A 22,840-nucleotide genomic window follows, 5' to 3' on the forward strand; every position below is an offset into this window, starting at 1 on the left:
GGACTATAGGCGCCAAATTCACGTCAACTTAGTTTGGCATGGGACTGGACCTTTGTGCAAAGTTTGGTTTATATTCATGCATGGGAAGTCTGACTTCCTGGGAGAAGAAAAATAATAATAATAATACAGGCAAATACAAGCAGTGGCCCTGCCGCTTCGCTGGCCCGGCCACTAATAATAATACAGGCAAATACAAGCAGTGGCCCTGCCGCTTCGCTGGCCCGGCCACTAATAATAATACAGGCAAATACAAGCAGTGGCCCTGCCGCTTCGCTGGCCCGGCCACTAATTATGTCAAACACCAGGGAACAAATCCAGTGTGCTTGACAGCTGATGACGACACAAAACTGATATTGTACCTGATGAGGGCGCTCTCCTGCAGCAGCTCTCTGCTCAGATTCAGCGGGATGTCCTCACTGTCCACCGTATTCACCTTATTCCTGGAGTTACGTTTCCCATGATTCTCAGCGGTTGCCGGTTGTCGACTTCCTGTTAAAAAAAAATCACTAGCAAGGATGTGCACGCCGCTGTCAAAGAGTGGGAATGTTTGGCTTATTTGATCCGAAATTACTAAAAATAGTAACGTGTGTAGGGCTGGGCAATATAATCGATACGGCAATATATCACGATATTTTATTTCCCGATACTGTATCGATACTTGGACGCCAAGTATCGCGATATAATTATTATTATTATTTTATTTTTTTGCAGGCCATGCCATGCCAGGCCTCTGCATCTGGTGATTCCCACCCCTAAGGCCTAATCGATACTGTATCGATATTTCCCATATCGATGCGTTCAGTAACACTCAACACTCAGTAGTTTTGACTAAATTTGTCCACTAACTTAGCAGTATAAAGTGATGTACATATTATTACACTACCTGGGTGGTACACAGTGTGTTCAGAATCAGAATCAGAATCACTTTTATTGCCACAGTATGCAAGTTACATACGAGGAATTTGTCTTAGTGTCTGTATGCAGCGTAGCGGTTACATCAATATACAGGGATAAGAAGTAGGAAGATAACTAACGGCAATCGCAAGGTTGCAAGTGCAATCAAATCGAATCAAATCGAGTCAATATATACAATATGTACATTAGTGGTGAAGTGTTCTGTGGATGATAAATATGAATTTACGTTGGATTTACATGAGATTTACAGACTGAATTAAATATACGTTAAATAGGCAGTGGATTTACATGAATTTACAGTCAGAGTTAGATAAGAGTTTACATTGAATGTACATGAAATTTACAGGCTAAGTTAAATAGGCATTAATGTGCAGGGAATTTACATCAATTTACCAGTCCCAGTTAGACAGACATTAAATTAGATTCAGTATGAGTTCCAGTTTTATGGGGGGGGGGGGGGGGTTCAGTTGAGTTTAGGAGGAGGTAGTGAGTTTGTGTGTGTGTGGGGGGGGGGGGTTGTTGGTGAGGTCCTTGGCGGAAGGGGTTTCCGGGCCTTGTTGGTGAAGCTGATGGCGGTTGGGAAGAAGCTGGTCTTGTGGCTGGTGGTTCTGGTCTTGGCAGACCTCTGTCTCTTGCCGTGGGGGAGTGTCTTAAAGAGTTTGTGGCCAGGGTGGGAGGGGTCAGCCATAATTTTGCGAGACCGCTTCAGTGTCCTGGCTGCGTGCAGGTTCTGGAGGGATGGCAGGTTGCATCCGATTTAGCGTGTTTTTTTGCCCTGTCACACACAGTCTGGCGATGTGGTATGACGGCTGCGGCATCAACAGCACCAAATTTAGCACCGATGGGCGGTATCCGCGGTCAGCGCGGTTATAACTGCGGCCCGCGCATCTCTAATGCACATGTACAAAAAACATATATATGGCGAATTTTTTAATGGTTATGCTGTATATGTTACCATATTTAATCATTATATATATACCGGTATATCATTTATGCAAGATATAGGTGTTGAGCTTATATGACATACGCATATTAATATTTGTGCATGTCCATGTGCAGATAAATGACTGATGACATCATGACTGATGACATCATCTGATGTCACTGATGTGTTGTCACTGATGTGTTGGCCTGTGTCTCACAACCCCTGAGGCGTGCAGCAAACCTGTGTAGAGTGAGTGAGCTCCAGGCATGGGGGGTCAAAGGTCAAACCAGCAGGCCGGAAAAAGTGGCCCAGGCCCGGGTAGAGTTGATCCAGGCAGTGGGGTGGGGGCCTGGGTCTCACAACCCCCAAGGAGTGCACCATACCTGGGTAGAGTGAGCTCCAGGCATGTGGGGGTCAAAGGTCAAACCAGGAAGCCGAAAACAGTGGCCTAGGACCGGGTAGAAGTGATCCAGGCAGTGGGGTGTGTACAACATAGTAAAAGATCGGAGCATTATCATGTTCAGAATATGTTTTGCTCACATTGGACCAACTATGTCAGATGGTCTTAGGGCATAACGGCCTGACACCATCCTGAGGAGAGCTGGATCAAAGGGGGGAAAAAAATCGGAAGGATTTGGGGTTTATTGTTCTGTATTCTCGTATAGCAGCCTTAACCGAACAATTGTGCCAAATCTGGTGTCTCGGCGGTCGAAGGGCCCCTTTTAATTGCAAAAAAGCATGTTTGTGATGATGAGATTACTCGCCAAAACTGCTTTTTCGCAACTAAACGGGCTGCTGAAGTCGCAGTGACCCCAGATTTGACACATGTGATTGGTAGGCGGGTCTGAACTAGTGTGTAAAATATTGGCTCATTTCGGGAAGCGGGGGCAGTATAATTGCCAGAAAGCGGTTTTCGCGTACCATTGTATATACACCAACAAATGCTTTTTTACAATATTTTAGCCCGCTAAAGGCGTAACGACTCCAGATTTTGCACAGGTGATCAGTCCTCACGTCTAAACCAGTGTGCCAAATCTTGGCTCATTGCGTCCAGCGGGGGCAGTATGATCTCAATAAAGCTGTTTTTCGTCCAGTTTTGGCTGACTTGACCACATTTACCGGTAATGGCCGTGCGGACCAACTTCCTGTAAACACAACTCCAGCAAATTTGGCTCACAGCTAGGGCACCCTCCAAAGCCTACTGTGAGCAAATTCTAGCCAATCGAAGCTACGCTCAGAGAGATAGAGCCCGGCACAGCTGACAAAGTCACAGAACTCATGAGAAATCCTGAGTTTTACAAAAACTTTACAATGCTGGGGGCGTAATACGCCTTTGGACACCATCCACAACATCCATTCTCGCTACAGGCTAACTACAATACCTACTCTAGACTCTCAAACAGTGTTTTCGGCCGTCGCTTCAACAATGGATTTTTAGAGAATTTCCTTATATGACACACATGTAGATTCTCCATGGTTGGGCCAAGACACCCATGTCACTACTGGGCCTATGAGCTCCAGGGCTGGGCCCTCACACCCAGGGCGGATACCCCCAGCCCCAGGTTGTCACTGCTGGGCCTAGGAGCTCCATGGCTGGGCCTAGACACCCAAAACTGACTGCTTTCTTTTTGTTCTTTTCAAACTCTCCCGCTTCATCTTCTGACTCTGACTCCATTTCCTCATTCCCTCCATCCGCCAGCTTTCGTTTCGCGTCACCAGGCTCTCTCAGAGGGGATACTCTTTGGCGCTACCTACTGTACCCGAGTGTGTAACATCAGGGCTTTACATACGTCTACATACTTCTAAAGAAAATGCTACAAAGGAGAAACAAATATATATCTGACGATATAATCCTATATTTTTTAAAGAAAAAATAAAGAGAGCCTGGCAAAGTTCTGTTTCTTTGTGGTTTAATGACAGTTTGAATTGGTTGTTTGTTTGACTGTTTAATTTTATTTATTATTATTAGTGGCCGGGCCAGCGAAGCGGCCAGGCCACTTCTTGTATTTGCCATTATTCTTCATCCTCCCGGGAAGTTCGACTTCCCATGGATGAAAACTAACCAAACTTTGCACAAAGGTCCAGTCCCATGCCAAACGTCTTTGACACAAATTTGGGGCCAATAGTCCTAACGGTGGCACGACAGCGACCGTCTAAAGTTTAAAACTTAAAAAAATCATAAAAACTCAGGCATACGTGCTACGGCTTTGCAACTTTCACCGAAATGTGCGCCTAAATGAGGGGAAACTTTTGTACAATGCAACCTATGGCCAATTATGAAGTCTAAAGACTGCAAAACTGCAAAAACTGCAAAAACGAATTAAACCCTACTCCTCCCACATTTTTTCTTCAAACGACACCAAACTTCAGTATCTGCATCGTTAGACCGTTCTACACAAAAGTATCAAACCAGATTTTCGATCGGTCAAAAATTGAGCCCACAGTGCATCAAAACGTTGAATTCTGGCCCTGTGTATAGCCTAATTACCTTAATTACCTTTGGCAATTAGGTTGTATTTGTGATGTCATCAGTCAGTCAAGCAATTGTGATGCCATCACTGATGTCACTCGAGCAATTGTGATGTCATAATATTTTTTTTCCCCATTGACTTGCATGGGGTTTCGAAAAAATTATATTTCTACTATGATTATTTATTGACCTATGTTTATTAATATTATTATAACAAGTCACCACCACTGCTACCACTTTTAACAGTTATATATTATCATGACATCCTTAAATTACATCCCCATCGCTTATTATAGATATTTTACACATAGCTATCAGCACTCATCTCCATCCATAATTTTACTTTTTACATTTTACACACAGTTTGTTTTTATACACAAACAAACAAATATACTGTACATCCTGGTCGGGTGAAAAGAAGCAGCTGGTGACTGCACATGTATTGGAGGAAGCATGTGCAGGTCCACCTACGGCCCTCCCCAGATCCGGCAGAGGGGGTGGAGCAGTGACTGGGACAGCATGTGTGTATGTGCATGCACGTGTACATATTGAATATCAAACATAGGCCTACATATTAAAAATAAAATTATACTTTTATGATGATTTTGAACGTGGCACGTCGGTTCTCCTTTGCGCTGTTTTCCTCCCTCCGCTTGTGCTTCGGGGCGCCCCCCCCCCCCCCCTCCGCTTGTGCTTCGGGGAGCCCCTCCGCTTGTGCTTCGGGGCGCCCCCCCCCCCCCCCCTTCCTGTGGTCTGGTTTGGGATTGGGGAGGCCAATGGTCATTTATATTATATAAATGAAAGCCCTAATGAAAAAAATAGTAATTAGTGAAAGCCCAGGTCGTTATATCGGTCGCGCAAGGGCACCGTGTTTAGACCAGGGAGCAGTTGCCTTGAGCGTCAAATATGACTTCCATGGGTTTACATCAGCGAAACCCCAAGTCGTTATATCCGTCGCACAAGGGCAGCGTGTTGGAACGGGGGAGCAGTTGCTATCAGTGTCAAAGATTACTTCCATGGGTTTACATTGGAGTTTAGTTGGAAAGCCCAAGTCGTTTCATGGGTCGCTCAAGGGTACCATGTTAGTAAACAAGCAACGCACAAGGGGCGTGACAAAGCGTCAATATGCTGCGCGCTCGGAGTGAGAACGGGTTGCATATTCACCACGGTAAAGCCATCCTTTAATTCTGAACAATGCTGTTCATGCTACATACCAAATTAATCGTCTGAATCTTGCGCATCGAACCATGTCTTCCTTTTTTGGATCAGATCAACACACCGGAAGTTATAGCCCTCTTTGTACAAAGACAAAGACAACATTTCAGATTATTTGGCTTTCTCAAATGGCTTTTTGGAAATCCGCCTAGGTATCTCCCTACAACAACCACTGCCAAATACTCATGTTTTGGTATTTTTTCATCTTCTTTGAGTTGGGATGTGGTAAGGCTTGTGGCTATGTCTCCATTGGGTTTCTAGCCATAAATACAACAACCACAGGTAACTGTTTACACTCTAAAAGTGTTTTTTATTCTAGGCGAGAATCAACGACTGTGTTTGAGCTGGTGTTACTCAGGGTCAGTAACACATAGAGTCATTCTGACACTTGGAACATAAACCTCAAAGTCTTACCTTTCAGAAAAGGTCAGGCAGTTGTCTGTAACCCTAGCGGTTCAGCCAGCATTTTAGTTTGGGTATGTCGTTTTCACCATTTTCTTCAGAAATAGGTGGCTTTAGAAGAGGTTTTAATGAGTTGTGCCAAACAAACGTTAATATCTCAAAAACTATACATGACATCGCTTATATTGGTAACGCTTTAGAATACAGCCCGCAAATAAGCATGTAGTTAGAGTATAACAACGGGGTTTAGGGCTGTAGTTATAGTCTAACTACGGGGTTTAAGGAGTGAATTATAAGATCTGTACTTATAGTCTAACTACGGGGTTTAAGGAGTGTAGTTATAGTATAACAACAGGGTTTAAGGAGTGTAGTTATGGTATAACAACGGGGTTTAAGGAGAGTAGTTATGGTATAACAACGGGGTTTAAGGAGTCTAGTTAGAGTATAACAACGGGGTTTAAGGAGTGTAGTTAGAGTATAACAACGGGGTTTAAGGAGTGTAGTTAGAGTATAACAACGGGGTTTAAGGAGTGTAGTTAGAGTATAACAACGGGGTTTAAGGAGTGTAGTTAGAGTATAACAACGGGGTTTAAGGAGTGTAGTTATAGTATAACAACGGGGTTTAAGGAGTGTAGTTATAGTCTAACTACGGGGTTTAAGGAGTGTAAAAATACTTTAACTAGAGGGTAACAAGATCTGTACTTATAGTCTAACTATGGGGTCGCGGGCTGTATTATGAAGCAGGGGACAAATGTTTGTACTTATAGGCTAATTACGGGGTACCACACTGTACTTACAGGGTAACTACGGGGTTTAAGGAGTGTAGTTAGAGTATAACAACAGGGTTTAAGGAGTGTAGTTATGGTATAACAACGGGGTTTAAGGAGTGTAGTTAGAGTATAACAACGGGGTTTAAGGAGTGTAGTTAGAGTATAACAACGGGGTTTAAGGAGTGTAGTTATAGTCTAACTACGGGGTTTAAGGAGTGTAGTTAGAGTATAACAACGGGGTTTAAGGAGTGTAGTTAGAGTATAACAACGGGGTTTAAGGAGTGTAGTTAGAGTATAACAACGGGGTTTACGGAGTGTAGTTAGAGTATAACAACGGGGTTTAAGGAGTGTAGTTATAGTCTAACTACGGGGTTTAAGGAGTGAAAAAATACTTTAACTAGAGGGTAACAAGATCTGTACTTATAGTCTAACTACGGGGTCGCGGGCTGTATTATGAAGCAGGGGACAAATGTTTGTACTTATAGGCTAATTACGGGGTACCACACTGTACTTACAGGGTAACTACGGGGTTTAAGGAGTGTAGTATAACAACGGGGTTTAAGGAGTGTAGTTAGAGTATAACAACGGGGTTTAAGGAGTGTAGTTAGAGTATAACAACGGGGTTTAAGGAGTGTAGTTAGAGTATAACAACGGGGTTTAAGGAGTGTAGTTAGAGTATAACAACAGGGTTTAAGGAGTGTAGTTAGAGTATAACAACGGGGTTTAAGGAGTGTAGTTATAGTCTAACTACAGGGTTTAAGGAGTGTAGTTAGAGTATAACAACGGGGTTTAAGGAGTGTAGTTAGAGTATAACAACGGGGTTTAAGGAGTGTAGTTAGAGTCTGTTACGACCCCAAGTCTAGGTTTGGGAGCTCCTCTTCCTCTATTTTTCGCTCTCCCCCGGTCTCAGGAGCAACAATCACATTTTTAGCCACCAATGTGTCCACAACCACTTGAAATACTGCTGCTTTCTTTCTCGCAGCTCCAGGCACGACAATGCCATAATGCTGAGCAATAGCCACCAGGTCTGCTCTTGTGCACTCCACCAGAAAGTCATACTCAGGCAACTGCACAAATTTATCTACAACGCTCATGACCACAATACAGTACAAACTACGATACAGCACAAACTGTCAATCAACTTACCCACGGCTCACAGCTCACAGATGAACTGTAACAAAGAAAAACAGATTAACATGTCCCATTCACAATCCTCCAACCACCACACTGGAATTTGCAATTATTTTACTGTTTTAACCCATACAGCAAGGAAAAAAAACAAAAACCAAGTGAAATGCGGGTTTGCGGGGTTTTTCTGCTCTCAATGACAGAGCAAAACAAAAAACAGGAACAAGACCGGGACGAGCCCCCAATTCATGTTACGACCCCAAGTCTAGGTTTGGGACCAGAACATGAAACACGCAGAAACAAGTTCAAATATACAAAAACATGTTTATTTTTCAAATCATAAAAAGAAAAAGGAGACGATACGCTCTAGCTGACAGAGGATCTGGTCCAGCAGGCCAACGCTTTACTACTACCTGATGTTACCGGTCGGCACTGCTGGTCCCTTGCACAGACACAGGCGCATCGCTCCTAAAACAACAAGAAAACAAGAGTTAACACAGGCCAATACATGCAATGAAGAAAATACAACAATGTAATGAATGATGGTGTGCGGATGAGAGAGTCTGGGCCTCACACATCCCAGAACAGCTCTGTCGCCATGTTGGATAGTGACGCCTTTTATAGGCAGACAGACAGGGCTGCCATCCAATCAGCAGTCTCTGCAGGTGATTAGTGGATCCAATTCCCCAACCAGCTGCACCTGGTGAAAGACTGAACCAAAGACACACTTCTCTCTGAGAGCAACACCCACACCCAGGAAGCATGTCAGGAAAAATAGCACATGGGTAAATGGACTGGACTCAAGTCCATTTACGAATCTACATTTAATTAGAAATAACAAAGTACAATAAGAAAAGAAAACGACACAGTCGTAACATAGTCTAACTACACTCCTTAAACCCCGTTGTTATACTCTAACTTTAATCTCTAACATTAATGTATTTATTGTGTTAAGATATCTTTTAAAAAGATGAAATAACACCAACATGGTAAAAGATAGACTAAAAAATAGGCCTAGAAGAACCCTGGGAAATTCAAAATGAGATCAAAATGACTGCCTATGGCCATTCGAAAATGGTAATATTTTCTTACCTTCTGTCTAATTCATATGAAAACTATTTTAAATTAAAATACAGACACTTTTAGAACGAGTCAGGTACCAGCAGCTATTGCACAAGGCACAAATTTCAAAAAGGTCAAATGGCTGCCATGGCCGTTCTCGTGTTACATTAAAAAGCTCTCTGCTGATACAAAGTGATTCTCTATCTTCACATCCTTTCATATATGACTCTATCTGCTCACAAATATTTTTTTCAAGAACCTTTTATAAAACCCCAAGTATGGACACAGGTCTATAATTCTATAATTACCTTGTATAACCTTAATCCCTTTCTTATACAGTGAAACCACTCTGGCCAGTTTAAGATCGTTGGGCACCTTCGCCTGATAGAGAGGTTCACAGTGTGAGTTATGCAAGGCACAACAGGCACAGCATTTTAAGTAGCCTAGGCCTATGATGAACATGTCGGCCCCTATTCTCCCACAGGCCTTCGGCGCTAAAACGGGCCTTCGGCGCTAAAAAACGTGCCTTGCGCCTGCCTCGGGAAGATATCAACAGGGCTTTAGGCTGGTAAATAGGCTTTACGCTGAATGGGCGCTTTGCGCACTCCCTGAATGGGCGAGAATGGGCATTTCGGCCTTAAATATCGGCCTAATGATATCTTCCCAACTGGCGTAAATTTAGCGCTTTGCGCTTTTGAAAACCAGGCCTATTTAGTGCGCTGGTTGCGCGGAGCACTCCTCTGGCTCTCCTCTGGCTCTCCTCTGTCACCCTTCTCTGTGTCACTCCCTCTCTCTCCTCAGTCTGACAGGCACAATACGACTCTTTCTCTCTGACTCCCTCGCTCAGACAGACACAACACACGTCCCATAGGAAAAAGAAGTTGTAAGTTCACTGCCTGGCATGTCCCAGCATGCATTGTGCTACTCCATTTCGCTACTAAATAGCAACCAAATGAGCCGAAATAGATATAAAGGTTGATCTAAATAATGTGTAATGGTAACACAACCTGCAATTGTAGAACATTTCAATATTGGACCAAATAAAACATCGAAATGAAAACACCACCCTATGTGAAACATATATGTAATCCTGGGTCTATATATATCCCTCGTCGATTTAACGTGATTTAGATAAGTGACAGCATAACGCGCTTCTACTGTCATGTCCTACTGTGATGTCCACTCCAATAAATTGGCTCTACTTCACATTTTAGTTTTACAATAAAAACACATTTATGCAATGACTTTACATAATGTAGGCTATATTTATGTGCATCCTACCTGCAGCAGGGGAGAGAAAACGATATCTTTCTGGACAAACTTTCACCAATCTAATTAATCTCATCATATAGGGATAGGCTATATCTTTCTATCTGATGCCTTTAGAACATTCTTTTCACTTTGATCTTGCTATAGTGTAGCGTATTTACATGCTTGCAGTATTTAAACTGCAGTTAGATTGGTTTGAGAAGCATAATAATATGGAATAATAGCCTATATATGGAGACAGACAGACGGGATGAAGGGGGGAGGGGAGGGGGGCAGAGCGCTTGGCTTTGTCTGGTTTTACTGGACCACTGGAATTGGAGCTTAAAAGGCAAGCGTGTGATTCGTTTATTGCACTTATCCAATGAGCATGACGCAGAGTCCTGCACCGGGTCGGGGTTCCGCGGGGCCCCGCCGGGTACCCGCAAAAAAACGCGGGGGGCGGGTAAAAAATACACTTCTGTAAATTGGTGGGTCGGGCGGCGGGTAAAAATTAATAAATGCGGACGGGCGGCGGGTGGAACAACGACAACGTATGAGCCTTGTATGTTTTTCTGTTGCACTCAGATGGAGGCAGGGGGTGTGTCTGGCAGGGGGGGGTGTGTCTGGCAGGGGGGGTGTCTGGCAGCTGGTCTGACTCGAACAGGAGAAAAGTTTCTGACACACGTTTTCGCAGTTTGTTTACATAACCGGCATCGTTTCAAGTATGCGCATACTGTGCAATGTGTGACGCTATATGGACTGCACAAAACATTCAAAACTCAGCTGCGGTCAAGGTGATTGATTGGAGACAATACGAGTCGGACAGATAATATAGTAGGCTACGTTAGCTTCCAGTCAAACATACACACTGGCTGTTTTCATAGCAACAGGCAAGAACATGTCATGGATAGATAGCGTGAAAGTGGAGAGGTCTCATCCCAACGTGGATTTACGTTCCTCCAACAGCAATCATAAAGGCAGTATGGATTATACCGGACATATTGGAAATAGCTGGTAAGTCACTTTGCTTGCTGTAACTGTCTGTGTGTCTGATAACAGAGCTATCCAGCTGGTTAGTGAGCTAGCAGCTGCTAAAAGCTAATTAACGTACATCAGCTGACGAGTCTCGGCCAGAAAGACTGCTGTTCGCCTCTCGTGTGAAACGGTGGCAGTTTCGTTTGGTTCACTACAAAATGTTTGCACTGCAGATTAACGGTTATTATATATATGCGGTTCCGGGTCGGGGGGCGGGTCTCATGTCTGCGGGGCGGGGTGGGTTGCGGTACTGATTGATCATATGTGCGGGTTCGCGGAGCGGGGTCGGTACTGCACGTCGCGGGGCCGGGCGGAACCGGGTCTTGAAAATCAGACCCGCGCAGGACTCTGGCATGACGGTGCATAATTTTACGCTTAAAAGGCATGGTTGTAATGCTTTAGGCTGCGTGTAGCGCCAACACCAAGATATCAAGTGCGCTGGTCCACACCCACTGATCAGCGCTGCGCCAGGTGCTCGGCCTAGTTTCTACGCCGATGCAAAGATAGGGGCCGTCCTGTCCAGTGGGCTCGGGGTGTTAGCATTAGTATCCAGAGTTGAAGTTTTGTTGTGAATCATTCATCTGAACTAGACTCGGGGGCGATTCTAGGATCAGACCTCTACACTAAATCCCATGACACTGGACAACATGATTACGGGTAACATGATTTTTCTATATATATTTTAATGTACAACAATCATAATTTTTTATTACGTATTAAGTCACAAAAATTTTTACATTAGAAAATGAAAAAATGAATATATGATGTTTGAATAAGTATCCAACCCCCTTCACTTTGGCAAACCTCAACTGAAATACACAATGCTGTAATGGGCAAAACAGAAGCTGCCTTGGCATTATAACGACACTCACTGAGCACTTGATTAGGAACACCATACTAATTACTGGCTAGGTCTCAGCTTTCAACTCAGTCTTAAACCGCTACCAAAGTGACATCTCATTTGACGTACGTGTTGCTTTCTGAGATAATGAATTAATAATAATAATAATAATAATAATAACAATAATAAATTATAGCTGCTGCGCAGCAATGGGTCGTGGCCGGGCAAGTCTCAAGGCTTTGAGCTAGAGGTCTTCGGGTATGCCCGACCCCCCGAATACCCGAGGTTCCGACCCGGACCCGGCCGGGTCTGGGTCCATTCAAAAGAAGTGCCAAACCGCTTGACCAAACCCTTAGAAAAGTCATAGCACACCTGTCCTCAATAAGCCGCATGTTTTGAGTTCGGGCATGTCTATGTGGCGCAGAAATTGTGGGAGTTATTACGCGCCAAAAAAGTGGCTGCTGCGCAGCAATGGGTCGTGGCTGGGCAAGTCTCAAGGCTTTGAGCTATTATGACATCACAATTGCTCGAGTGACATCAGTGATGGCATCACAATTGCTTGACTGACTGATGACATCACAAATACAACCTAATTGCCATAGGTAATTAAGGTAATTAGGCTATACACGGGGCCAGAATTCAATGTTTTGATGCACTGTGGGCTCAATTTTTGACCGATCGAAAATCTGTTTCGATACTTTTGTGTAGGACAGTCTAACGATGCAGATGCTGAAGTTTGGTGTCGTTTGAAGAAAAAATGTGGGAGGAGTAGGGTTTAATTCGTTTTTGCAGTTTTTGCAGTTTTGCGGTCTTTAGACTTCATAATTGGCCATAGGTTGCATTGTACAAAAGTTTCCCCTCATTTAGGCGCACATTTCGGTGAAAGTTGCAAAGACGTAGCACGTATGCCTGATTTTTTATGAATTTTTTAAGTTTTAAACTTTAGACGGTCGCTGTAGTGCCACCGTTAGGACTATTGGACCCAAATTTGTGTCAAAGACGTTTGGCATGGGACTGGACCTTTGTGCAAAGTTTGGTTAGTTTTCATCCATGGGAAGTCGAACTTCCCGGGAGGAAGAAAAATAATAAAGGCAAATACAATAAGTGGCCCTGCCGCTTCGCTGGCCCGGCCACTAATAATAATAATAAATAATAATTATAATTATTATTATTATTTCTATTAGAGGACAGTTTTTGTCCTATTGACTTCCATTCAAAAATGCTATCTTTGGCTCTCCAGCTATTTACATAGAGCATGCATTGCCAAAAATCATGCTGTCACCCTGCAAAGACTTGGCATAGGAATCAATCTCATGCAATCTGCATGAAATGTATGTGAAATGGACATGGATGATGAACTGAACGGGCCGATGATGATGCTGTGACTAATGTTACATTTAGGCCTACTCCCCTGCAGTCAAAGCACTACACTTTGTCATTTATATCATTTGCCCTACAATAATGCCTATAATACATGTAAGCGTGCCTTTACTTGATGCAAGTGTGACACCGCCAGCTGTGATACTGCCTATATGCATATGAAACCTCATCCTGTTGTTTAACACCGTTTCTCTGTATTGCTCACTGGTTTCACGCACGCACGCACGCGCGCACACACACACACACACACACACACACACACACACACACACACACACACACACACACACACACACACACACACACACACACACACACACACACACACACACACACACACACACACACAGGGCCGGTTCCAGAACAAGATGACTAGGGATGCATCCTAGATAGGAAGGGGTGCAGACGCACGGGCCGACCCGGGTGGCCGGCGGTCAAAAATTTGACATGTTGTTTTACTAAAAATAATGCATTTTACCATTATTTCAAGTAGAATGATACCAGCCAAGCAAGAATATTTCAAGTGTTTCAAGTGCTTTACTGAAATATTTGGACCATATAATGATAATACCTGACACACACAGCACCTCTGTTACTATCCATAATGAACAGATCAAGCAGGTATGCTCCTTCACATACCTAGGAGTAACAATAGACCACCTGCTGTCATGGAAAGACCACGTAGAGTCCCTGTGTAAGAAAACAAAGCAAAGACTATACTTTCTTCGTCGGTTAAGATCTTTTGGTGCTAGTAAACAGATTCTTCTATTATTTTTTACCTCAGTGATTATGAGTGTTTTACAGTACTGCAGTACCAATTGGTATGGATGCCTGTCTGTTACCTTAAAATCACAACTACTTAGACAGATTAATATTTGTTCAAAAATTGTAGGTAAACCACTGCATAGTCTATATGAGTCTACATACGTCAACAGTGTATTGAGGTTAGAAATATTGCCTCAAACACTAATCATGTGCTACATGAAGAATATGAACTCCTGCCCTCTGGCAGGAGATACTTAATTCCAACCTTCAAGAAGGTCAGACTAAGAAAGTCCTTTATACATCAGTCGATCCTGAGGCTTAATCAAGAACATGGCCGAGGGTCAGTGGAGCAGTGACCAGTGCTCTCTGTGTGCTGTATGTGTGTATGTATCTTTGTATTTTTGGTTTTGTTCTCTTTGTCATGTGTTTGCACTGCCGCTGTCTTGCAAGACAAATTTCAATGTGAACTGACAATAAAGTATATCGTATCGTATCGTACAATTATCTCAACCTTAGAAGGTTACATGTAGGTGCCAAAAACGGCTACGGCTACGGCTTTGGCACTTTCACCGAAATGTGTGTCCAAATGAGGAGAAACTTTTGTACGCTGCAACCTATGGCCAATTATGAAGTCTAAAGACCGCAAAACTGCAAAAACTGTAAAACTAATTAAACCCTACTCCTCCCACATTTTTTCTTCAAACGACACCAAACTCCAGCATCTGCATCGGTAGACTGTCCTCCACAAAAGTATCAAACAGATTTTTGATAGATCAAAAATTGAGCCCACAGTGCATCAAAATGTTTTACCGTAAATGGTACTTTAAACAGCTAATGCAAATTCTTGCTAAATAAAGCTCGAATCTCCACGGAAAAAATTGACAAGATTTTGCTGTCAGAGTAGTTGAAGTGTGCAAAATCTAAGAATTGTATGTCAAAAACGGAATATTTGACAGTACCGTATTTTGAATTCTGCACTCATGTATAGCCTAAAGAGCATCGTAATTGCCCTAATTACCTAATGATGTGATGTCACATGAGCAATGACAATGACATCATCAGTGATGTCATCAGTGATGATGTCATCAATGATGTCATCAGTGATTATGTCATCAATGATGTCATCCTTCCTGGCTGAGCAGAATGGGTGGGTGATGTCATAGTTGTTGATGACATGCCAAAGTATAAACAATTTTTCAGTCTATCTCTCTCTGCCTCCACTGTCCCTACTCTCTCCGCTTCTATGTTCAACTGCCATGTACTTAACCTGCTGCCTTCTGCCCCAGCCGTCATGAACGGCAGTGTTCTAATCTAAGCAGACTGGATTGCATGCAGCAGATGATAGAAAGCTCATCCATAAGAGACTTGAGACTTGACTTGGACTTGTGACTAAAGACTTGAGACGTGACTTGGACTATAGCTAAAAGACTTGAGACTTGCCCGGCCATGACCCATTGCTGCGCAGCAGCTATAATTAGTGGCCGGGCCAGCGAAGCGGTTATTAGTGGCCGGGCCAGCAAAGCGGCAGGGCCACTTATTGTATTTGCCTGTATTATTATTAGTGGCCGGGCCAGCAAAGCGGCAGGGCCACTTATTGTATTTGCCTGTATTATTATTATTAGTGGCCGGGCCAGCGAAGCGGCAGGGCCACTTATTGTATTTGCCTGTATTATTATTATTAGTGGCCGGGCCAGCGAAGCGGCAGGGCCACTTATTGTATTTGCCTGTATTATTAGGGGTCCAAGCACGAAGTGCGTGGATCCCTATTGTATCTGTTCCGTTTATTATTATTCCCCGCTAAAACAGTATGCACGTCAAAAACCGTAGGTGCCACCGTAGCCAGACCTTGCACATAGGTTGGAAATGTGCCCCACTACTCAGAGACAAAAAATTACCCATATTGACCAGATGGTGGCGCTATAACAGACCATTTCACGTATTGGCCCATAACTGCTGAACCGTGAGGCGTAGAATCAAAATTCCACTTCGGCTGTATTCCCTGGATCAATACGCATCTATCCATATAGACCACGCCCATTTCCGTCTACCTAGATCTGCCGCCATCTTGGATTTTATCAAAAACCTAATTTTGCTATCTCCTGCCAGGCCATTTGCCCGAATGAGCCCAAACTTTTTCTGTGCCATCTCTGGACTTACCTGACCTAAAGTCATGGAATTCATTTAGATACGTGAAACCGTTTCGAAATGATAAATGTTTAAACTTTTGATGACACATGCCCTGACACTAAACACACACAAACACAAACACACACACACACACACACACACATATATACTGTATATATATATATATATATATGTGCTTGCTACATCTTAAAATGGCTGCCACTGATGCACTTCATATCCCAGAGTGCCTCAGTCCACACACAGGTGTCAGTACATACACATACACACACACACACACGCACGCACGCACGCACGCACACACACACACACACACACACACACACACACACACACACACACACACACACACACACATATACACACACACACACACACACACACACACATACTAAAATGGCCACCACGGCTGTACTTCATCTCCCAGAGTGCCTCACTCACTCACTTGTGGATTGTGCCATGTGGGTGGGAAGAAGGGTGGAGCTATGGGTCACTGATGATGTCATCAGTGATCTCATCAGTTTTGTGACATCACTGATGATGTCATCTATAAATCGCTCAGCCTTCCTCTCCATAACATCAGCTCAGTACCTCATCGACTCTACAACAGCAAGGAGGCAAGTAACTTGTGTGTCTGTTTGTTTGTCTGTACACCTTTCTGGAGACGAAGAAATATTTGTAGCCTTAGCATGAGTGCTAACTTATGATAGTGTTGTATTGCCAAAGTATAAATAAGCAATTTTTCAGTCTATCTCTCTCTGCCTCCACTGTCCCTACTCTCTCCGTTTCTATGTTCAACTGCCATGTACTTAAACTGCTGCCTTCTGCCCCAGCCCTGTCATGAACTGCAGTGTTCTGAACAGACTGGATTGCATGCAGCAGATGATAGAAAGCTCATCCATAAGAGACTTGAGACTTGACTTGGACTTGTGACTAAAGACTTGAGACGTGACTTGGACTATAGCTAAAAGACTTGAGACTTGCCTGGCCATGACCCATTGCTGCGCAGCAGCTATAATTAGTGGCCGGGCCAGCGAAGCGGCAGGGCCACTTATTGTATTTGCCTGTATTATTAGTGGCCGGGCCAGCGAAGCGGCAGGGCCACTTATTGTATTTGCCTGTATTATTATTTTTTTTTTTTTCTTCTTCTTCTCCCAGGAAGTCAGACTTCCCATGCATGAATATAAACCAAACTTTAGAAGGACAACAACAGCAAGGAGGCTTGTCCCGTTACGAGAGAGTAACTTGCGTGTGTGGCTGCCTGTCTGTATGTCTGTGCACTTTTTCTGGAGAGGAAAACTAATAATATATTAGCAACCCTAGTATGAGTGGTAACTTATAACGTTTTATTGTTTAAATGCAATGTTGTATTTATGCATCTCAGTGTTGTAACATCACTGATGATGTCATCTATTAATCGCTCATGCTTCCTCTACATAAGTTGGACTTGTGACTAAAAACTTGAGACGTGACTTGGACTATAGCTAAAAGACTTGAGACTTGCCCGGCCACGACCCATTGCTGCGCAGCAGCTATAATTAGTGGCCGGGCCAGCGAAGCAGCAGGGCCACTTATTGTATTTGCCTTTATTATTTTTCTTCCTCCCGGGAAGTTTGACTTCCCATGGATGAAAACTAACCAAACTTTGCACAAAGGTCCAGTCGCATGCCAAACGTCTTTGACACAAATTTGGGGCCAATAGTCCTAACGGTGGCACTACAGCGACCGTCTAAAGTTTAAAACTTAAAAAATTCATAAAAAATCAGGCATATGTGCTACGGCTTTGCAACTTTCACCGAAATGTGCGCCTAAATGAGGGGAAACTTTTGTACAATGCAACCTATGGCCAATTATGAAGTCTAAAGACCGCAAAACTGCAAAAACTGCAAAAACGAATTAAACCCTACTCCTCCCACATTTTTTCTTCAAACGACACCAACTTCAGTATCTGCATCGTTAGACTGTTCTACACAAAAGTATCAAAACAGATTTTTGATCGGTCAAAAATTGAGCCCACAAGTGCATCAAAACGTTGAATTCTGGCCCCGTGTATAGCCTAATTACCTTAATTACCTTTGGCAATTAGGTTGTATTTGTGATGTCATCAGTCAGTCAAGCAATTGTGATGCCATCACTGATGTCACTCGAGCAATTGTGATGTCATAATAGCTTAAAGCCTTGAGACTTGCCCAGCCACGACCCATTGCTGCGCAGCAGCCACTTTTTTGGCGCGTAATAACCCCCACAATTTCTGCGCCACATAGACATGTCCGAACTCAAAACATGCGGCTTATTGAGGACAGGTGTGCTATGACTTTTCTAAGGGTTTGGTCAAGCGGTTTGGCACTTCTTTTGAATGGACCCAGACCCGGCCGGGTCCGGGTCGGAACCTCATGGTTTGCGATGGCTGTCTGAGGGTGGTCCTAAAAGGAAACATAAGTGGGCGGGCGGTGTGTGTGCCACGATTGTGATGTCACGATTGTCATGTATCAGTGATGTCATCAGTGATGTCACTTGAGCAATTGTGATGTCATCAGTGATGTCACTTGAGCAATTGTGATGTCATCAGTGATTTCACTCGAGCAATTGAGGTGTCATCAGATACACACTTATGATGTCATAACTGATGTCATCAGTGATGTCACTTGAGCAATTGTGCATTCTGACATCACTGATGATGTCATCAATGATGTCATCAGTTTTGTGACATCACTGATGATGTCACCTTCATCTATAAATTGCTCAGCCTTCCCCTCCATAACATCTGCTCTCCCAGTAGCTCATCGACTCTACAACAGCAAGGAGGCAAGTAGCTCAGCCTTCCTCTCCATAACATCTGCTCTCCCAGTACCTCATCCACTCCACAACAGCAAGGAGGCAAGTAACTTGTGTGTCTGATTGTCTGTCTGTATGTCTGTGCACTTTTTCTGGAGAGGAAAAATAATAATATATTAGCAATCCTAGTATGAGTGGTAACATAACGTTTTGTTTAAATGCAATGTTGTATTTATGCATCTCAGTGTTGTAACATCACTGATGATGTCATCTATTAATCGCTCATGCTTCCTCTACATAAGTTGGACTTGTGACTAAAAACTTGAGACGTGACTTGGACTATAGCTAAAAGACTTGAGATTTGCCCGGTCACGACCCATTGCTGCGCAGCAGCTATAATTATTATTATTCTTTTTCTCCCAGGAAGTTGGACTTCCCATGTATGAAAATAAACCAAATTTGCACAAAGGTCCAGTCCCATGCCAAACTTCGTTGACGCAAATTTGGTGCCAATAGTCCTGATGGTGGCGCTACAGTGACAGTCTAAAGTTTAAAACTTTGAAAATTCATAACAAATCAGGCCTATGTGCTACGACTTTCCAACTTTCACCGAAATGTGGGCCCAAGTGAGGAGACACTTTTGTACACTGCAACCTATGGCCAATTATGAAGTCTAAAGACTGCAAAACTGCAAAAACTGTCAAACTAATTAAACCCTACTTCCACATTTTTTCTTCAAACGACACCAAACTTCAGCATCTGCATCGTTAGACTGTCCTACACAAAAGTTTCAAACAGATTTTCGATTGATCAAAAATTGAGCCCACAGTGCATCAAAATGTTGAATTCTGCCCCCATGTATAGCCTAAAGAGCATCTTAATAGGTTGTATTTGTGATGTCATCAGTCACTCGAGCAATTGTGATGCCATCAGTGATGTCACTCAAGCAATTCTGATGTAATCAGTGATGTCATAAATCCTTCCTGGCTCACCCTATATAAGTGGAAGCAGTGTGTGTTTTTACACGCAAGCATCCAGTCCCATAAAACACCACCAGCAAGCATCCAGTCTGTCCATAAGACGAAAAAGCAGCTCCTGCTGGTATATCAGTTGTGTGACCCCACAGACCTGCAACCTAGGACCGAAGAGATACAAACTCCCCAGGTGGCTATTAATCGCTCAGCCTCCCTCTCCATCTAACATCAACTCCACCAGTACCTCATCCACTCTACAACAGTGAGGCAAGTAACTACTTTTGTTTGTGAATATACTGATTCCTACTTGTATTGTTGTGAGATGCCTCGCAACAAAAAACGGAATCAGATGATGAAAAAGCTACATGCTGCAAAGAAACCTGAACCTGCTTTGAATCCCTTAGTTTTAGCTATGCAACGTTCTAAGCAGACTGGATGGCATGCAGCAGAAGCAGATGATAGAACGCTCATCCATAAGAGACTTGAGACTTGACTTGGACTTGTGACCAAAGACGTGAGACTTGACTTGGAGTATAGCTAAAAGACTTCAGCCTTGATTTGGGGACTCTAGCTCAAAGCCTTGAGACATGCCCGGCCACGACACATTGCTGCGCAGCAGCTATAATTGTTTATTTACGTTTGTTTATTGTTTATTTGCACAAAGAAAATGAATAACAACAGATAGTACCTTAGGAAGTATCTTAATAAGCTATTATTAAGCTATACCTATTAGTAAGCTATTAGCTAACTAGTAAGTGCTTATTAAGCTAGCCTACTTTGAATGGTAACACACAAAGACTGTCATTGGTAACAGAGGATAAATGGCGGTCAACTTATCCATAACCTTCGGATATGGAGAATACTTAGCCTACCTGTCCACTCGTCTGCATGTTTGAGCTACAACTTGCGCTGTGCCTTGCCAAAATCAAATTGCCTCCAATGCGATACTCATGAATGACATGACTATGAAGTTATGGTTTGCGATGGCTGTCTGAGGGTGGTCCTAAAAGGAAACATAAGTGGGCGGGCGGTGTGTGTGCCACGATTGTGATGTCACGATTGTCATGTATCAGTGATGTCATCAGTGATGTCACTTGAGCAATTGTGATGTCATCAGTGATGTCACTTGAGCAATTGTGATCAGTGATGTCACTCGAGCACTTGTGATGTCATCAGTGATGTCACTTGAGCAATTGTGAGGTCATCAGTGATGTCACTTGAGCAATTGTGATGTCATCAGTGATGTCACTCGAGCAATTGTGATGTCATCAGTGATGTAATAAATCCTTCTGTGGTGTTTTATGGCAGTTGGCATCCTTTATGTTGCATTACCGCCTGGCTGAGGCTTTATACGTGGTTGGAGTATAAGTAGGGAGAAGAGCACAAGTGGTAGGCTACATCAGCTCTAGAGTAAGTGTTTATTGTTTATTTATGTTTGTTTATTGTTTATTTGCACAAAGAAAATGAATAACAGATAGTACAAGTATCTTAATAAGCTATTATTAAGCTATACCTATTATAGATTCAAGATTCAAGATTCAAGATTTTTTTATTGTCACTCCATGGTACAAGTATCACGTGTGAAATTCTTGTGCTGTGGACTCCGTTTACAACATAGTATAAATATAACAGGGCATATGAGTGCAAAAACAACAAGAGACACATCAAGCAATAAGGCAGTATAGTGATAAGGCAAGTCAGAGACAGTGGCATATTCACTGCACATAGGTGCACATGTCGTGTGCATACTTTAGACGTGCTTAAAGGCTTATACGCTCAGTAGCGTAGTTGACGGAGCTTTTAAACATTTTAAATTCTGCGTATTTGACATACAGGTGCAAATAACATATTCCTTATTAAACATACAATTAAACTCGGCATTTTAAATTCGGCGTATTTGACATACAGGTGCAAATAGCATATTCCTTATTAAACATACAATTAAACGTTAGACATACGTAATTGTAGCAGCGACAGTACGGTACAGTGCGGCTACTACACTATTTGTGTATGTTAAGGAGTCTCGTGGCCTGCGGGAAGAAACTGTTCCTCAAGCGATTTGTGCGTGCTTTCGGAACCCTGTATCTTCTCCCTGAGGGTAGCAGGGAGAACAGGCTGTTGTGGGGATGGTTTGTGTCTTTGATGATCTTCAGGGACCTCCTGAGGCACCGCTGTTTATACAGTTCCTGTAGATCTGGCAACTCACATTCTGTTACGTGCTGTGCCGCGCGTCTCACTCTCTGTAGCGCCCTGCGGTCCATGGTGGTACAGTTCCTGTACCAGGTGGTGATGCCGCCAGTCAGCAGGCTTTCAATGGTGCCTCTGTAAAAGTCCCTGAGGATTTCTTTCCTTAGCTCAAATTTCTTCAGGCGCTTGAGTCCGTGTATTCGCTGTTGGGCCTTTTTGACGACAGTGGCGGTGTGGCCGGCCCAAGTCAGGTCCTGGTGGATATTGACTCCCAGGTACTTGAAGCTGTCCACCCTTTCCACCACTGTGCCGTTGATGGTGATTGGGGGGTGTGCGCCCCCCCCCCCCCTCCTGTAGTCTACAATGATCTCCTTGGTCTTGGAGACGTTCAAAGAGAGGTGGTTGTCCTGGCACCATTGTTCCAGGGCCCCCACCTCCTCTCTGTAGGCCCTCTCGTCGCTCCCCGAGATCAGCCCCACGACTGCTGTGTCGTCTGCAAACTTCACGATGGTGTTAGAGGTTTGAGTCGCCACACAGTCGTGGGTGTAGAGGTCGTACCAGAAGGGGCTGGAGACGCACCCCTGGGGCGCTCCTATGCTGATG

General features: G+C 43.5%; 1 protein-coding gene across 1 annotated transcript in view; it reads right to left on the reverse strand.

Moving 5' to 3' along the window:
- LOC310788360 (heat shock protein 75 kDa, mitochondrial-like) overlaps positions 1-22,840 on the reverse strand; it is a gene marked incomplete at both ends in the record, with an annotated part of 40,587 nt that overhangs the window by 15,338 nt on the left and 2,409 nt on the right. Inside the window, 3 exons of the mRNA XM_083649926.1 lie at positions 360-489; positions 8,249-8,293; positions 9,196-9,268. Coding sequence (XP_083506052.1) covers positions 360-489; positions 8,249-8,293; positions 9,196-9,268 — 248 coding nt within the window. The remainder of the gene's footprint in view (positions 1-359; positions 490-8,248; positions 8,294-9,195; positions 9,269-22,840) is intronic.

Source organism: Poromitra crassiceps (genome assembly GCF_964638095.1).
Source record: "Poromitra crassiceps genome assembly, chromosome: 13".
Taxonomy (NCBI): domain Eukaryota; kingdom Metazoa; phylum Chordata; class Actinopteri; order Beryciformes; family Melamphaidae; genus Poromitra; species Poromitra crassiceps.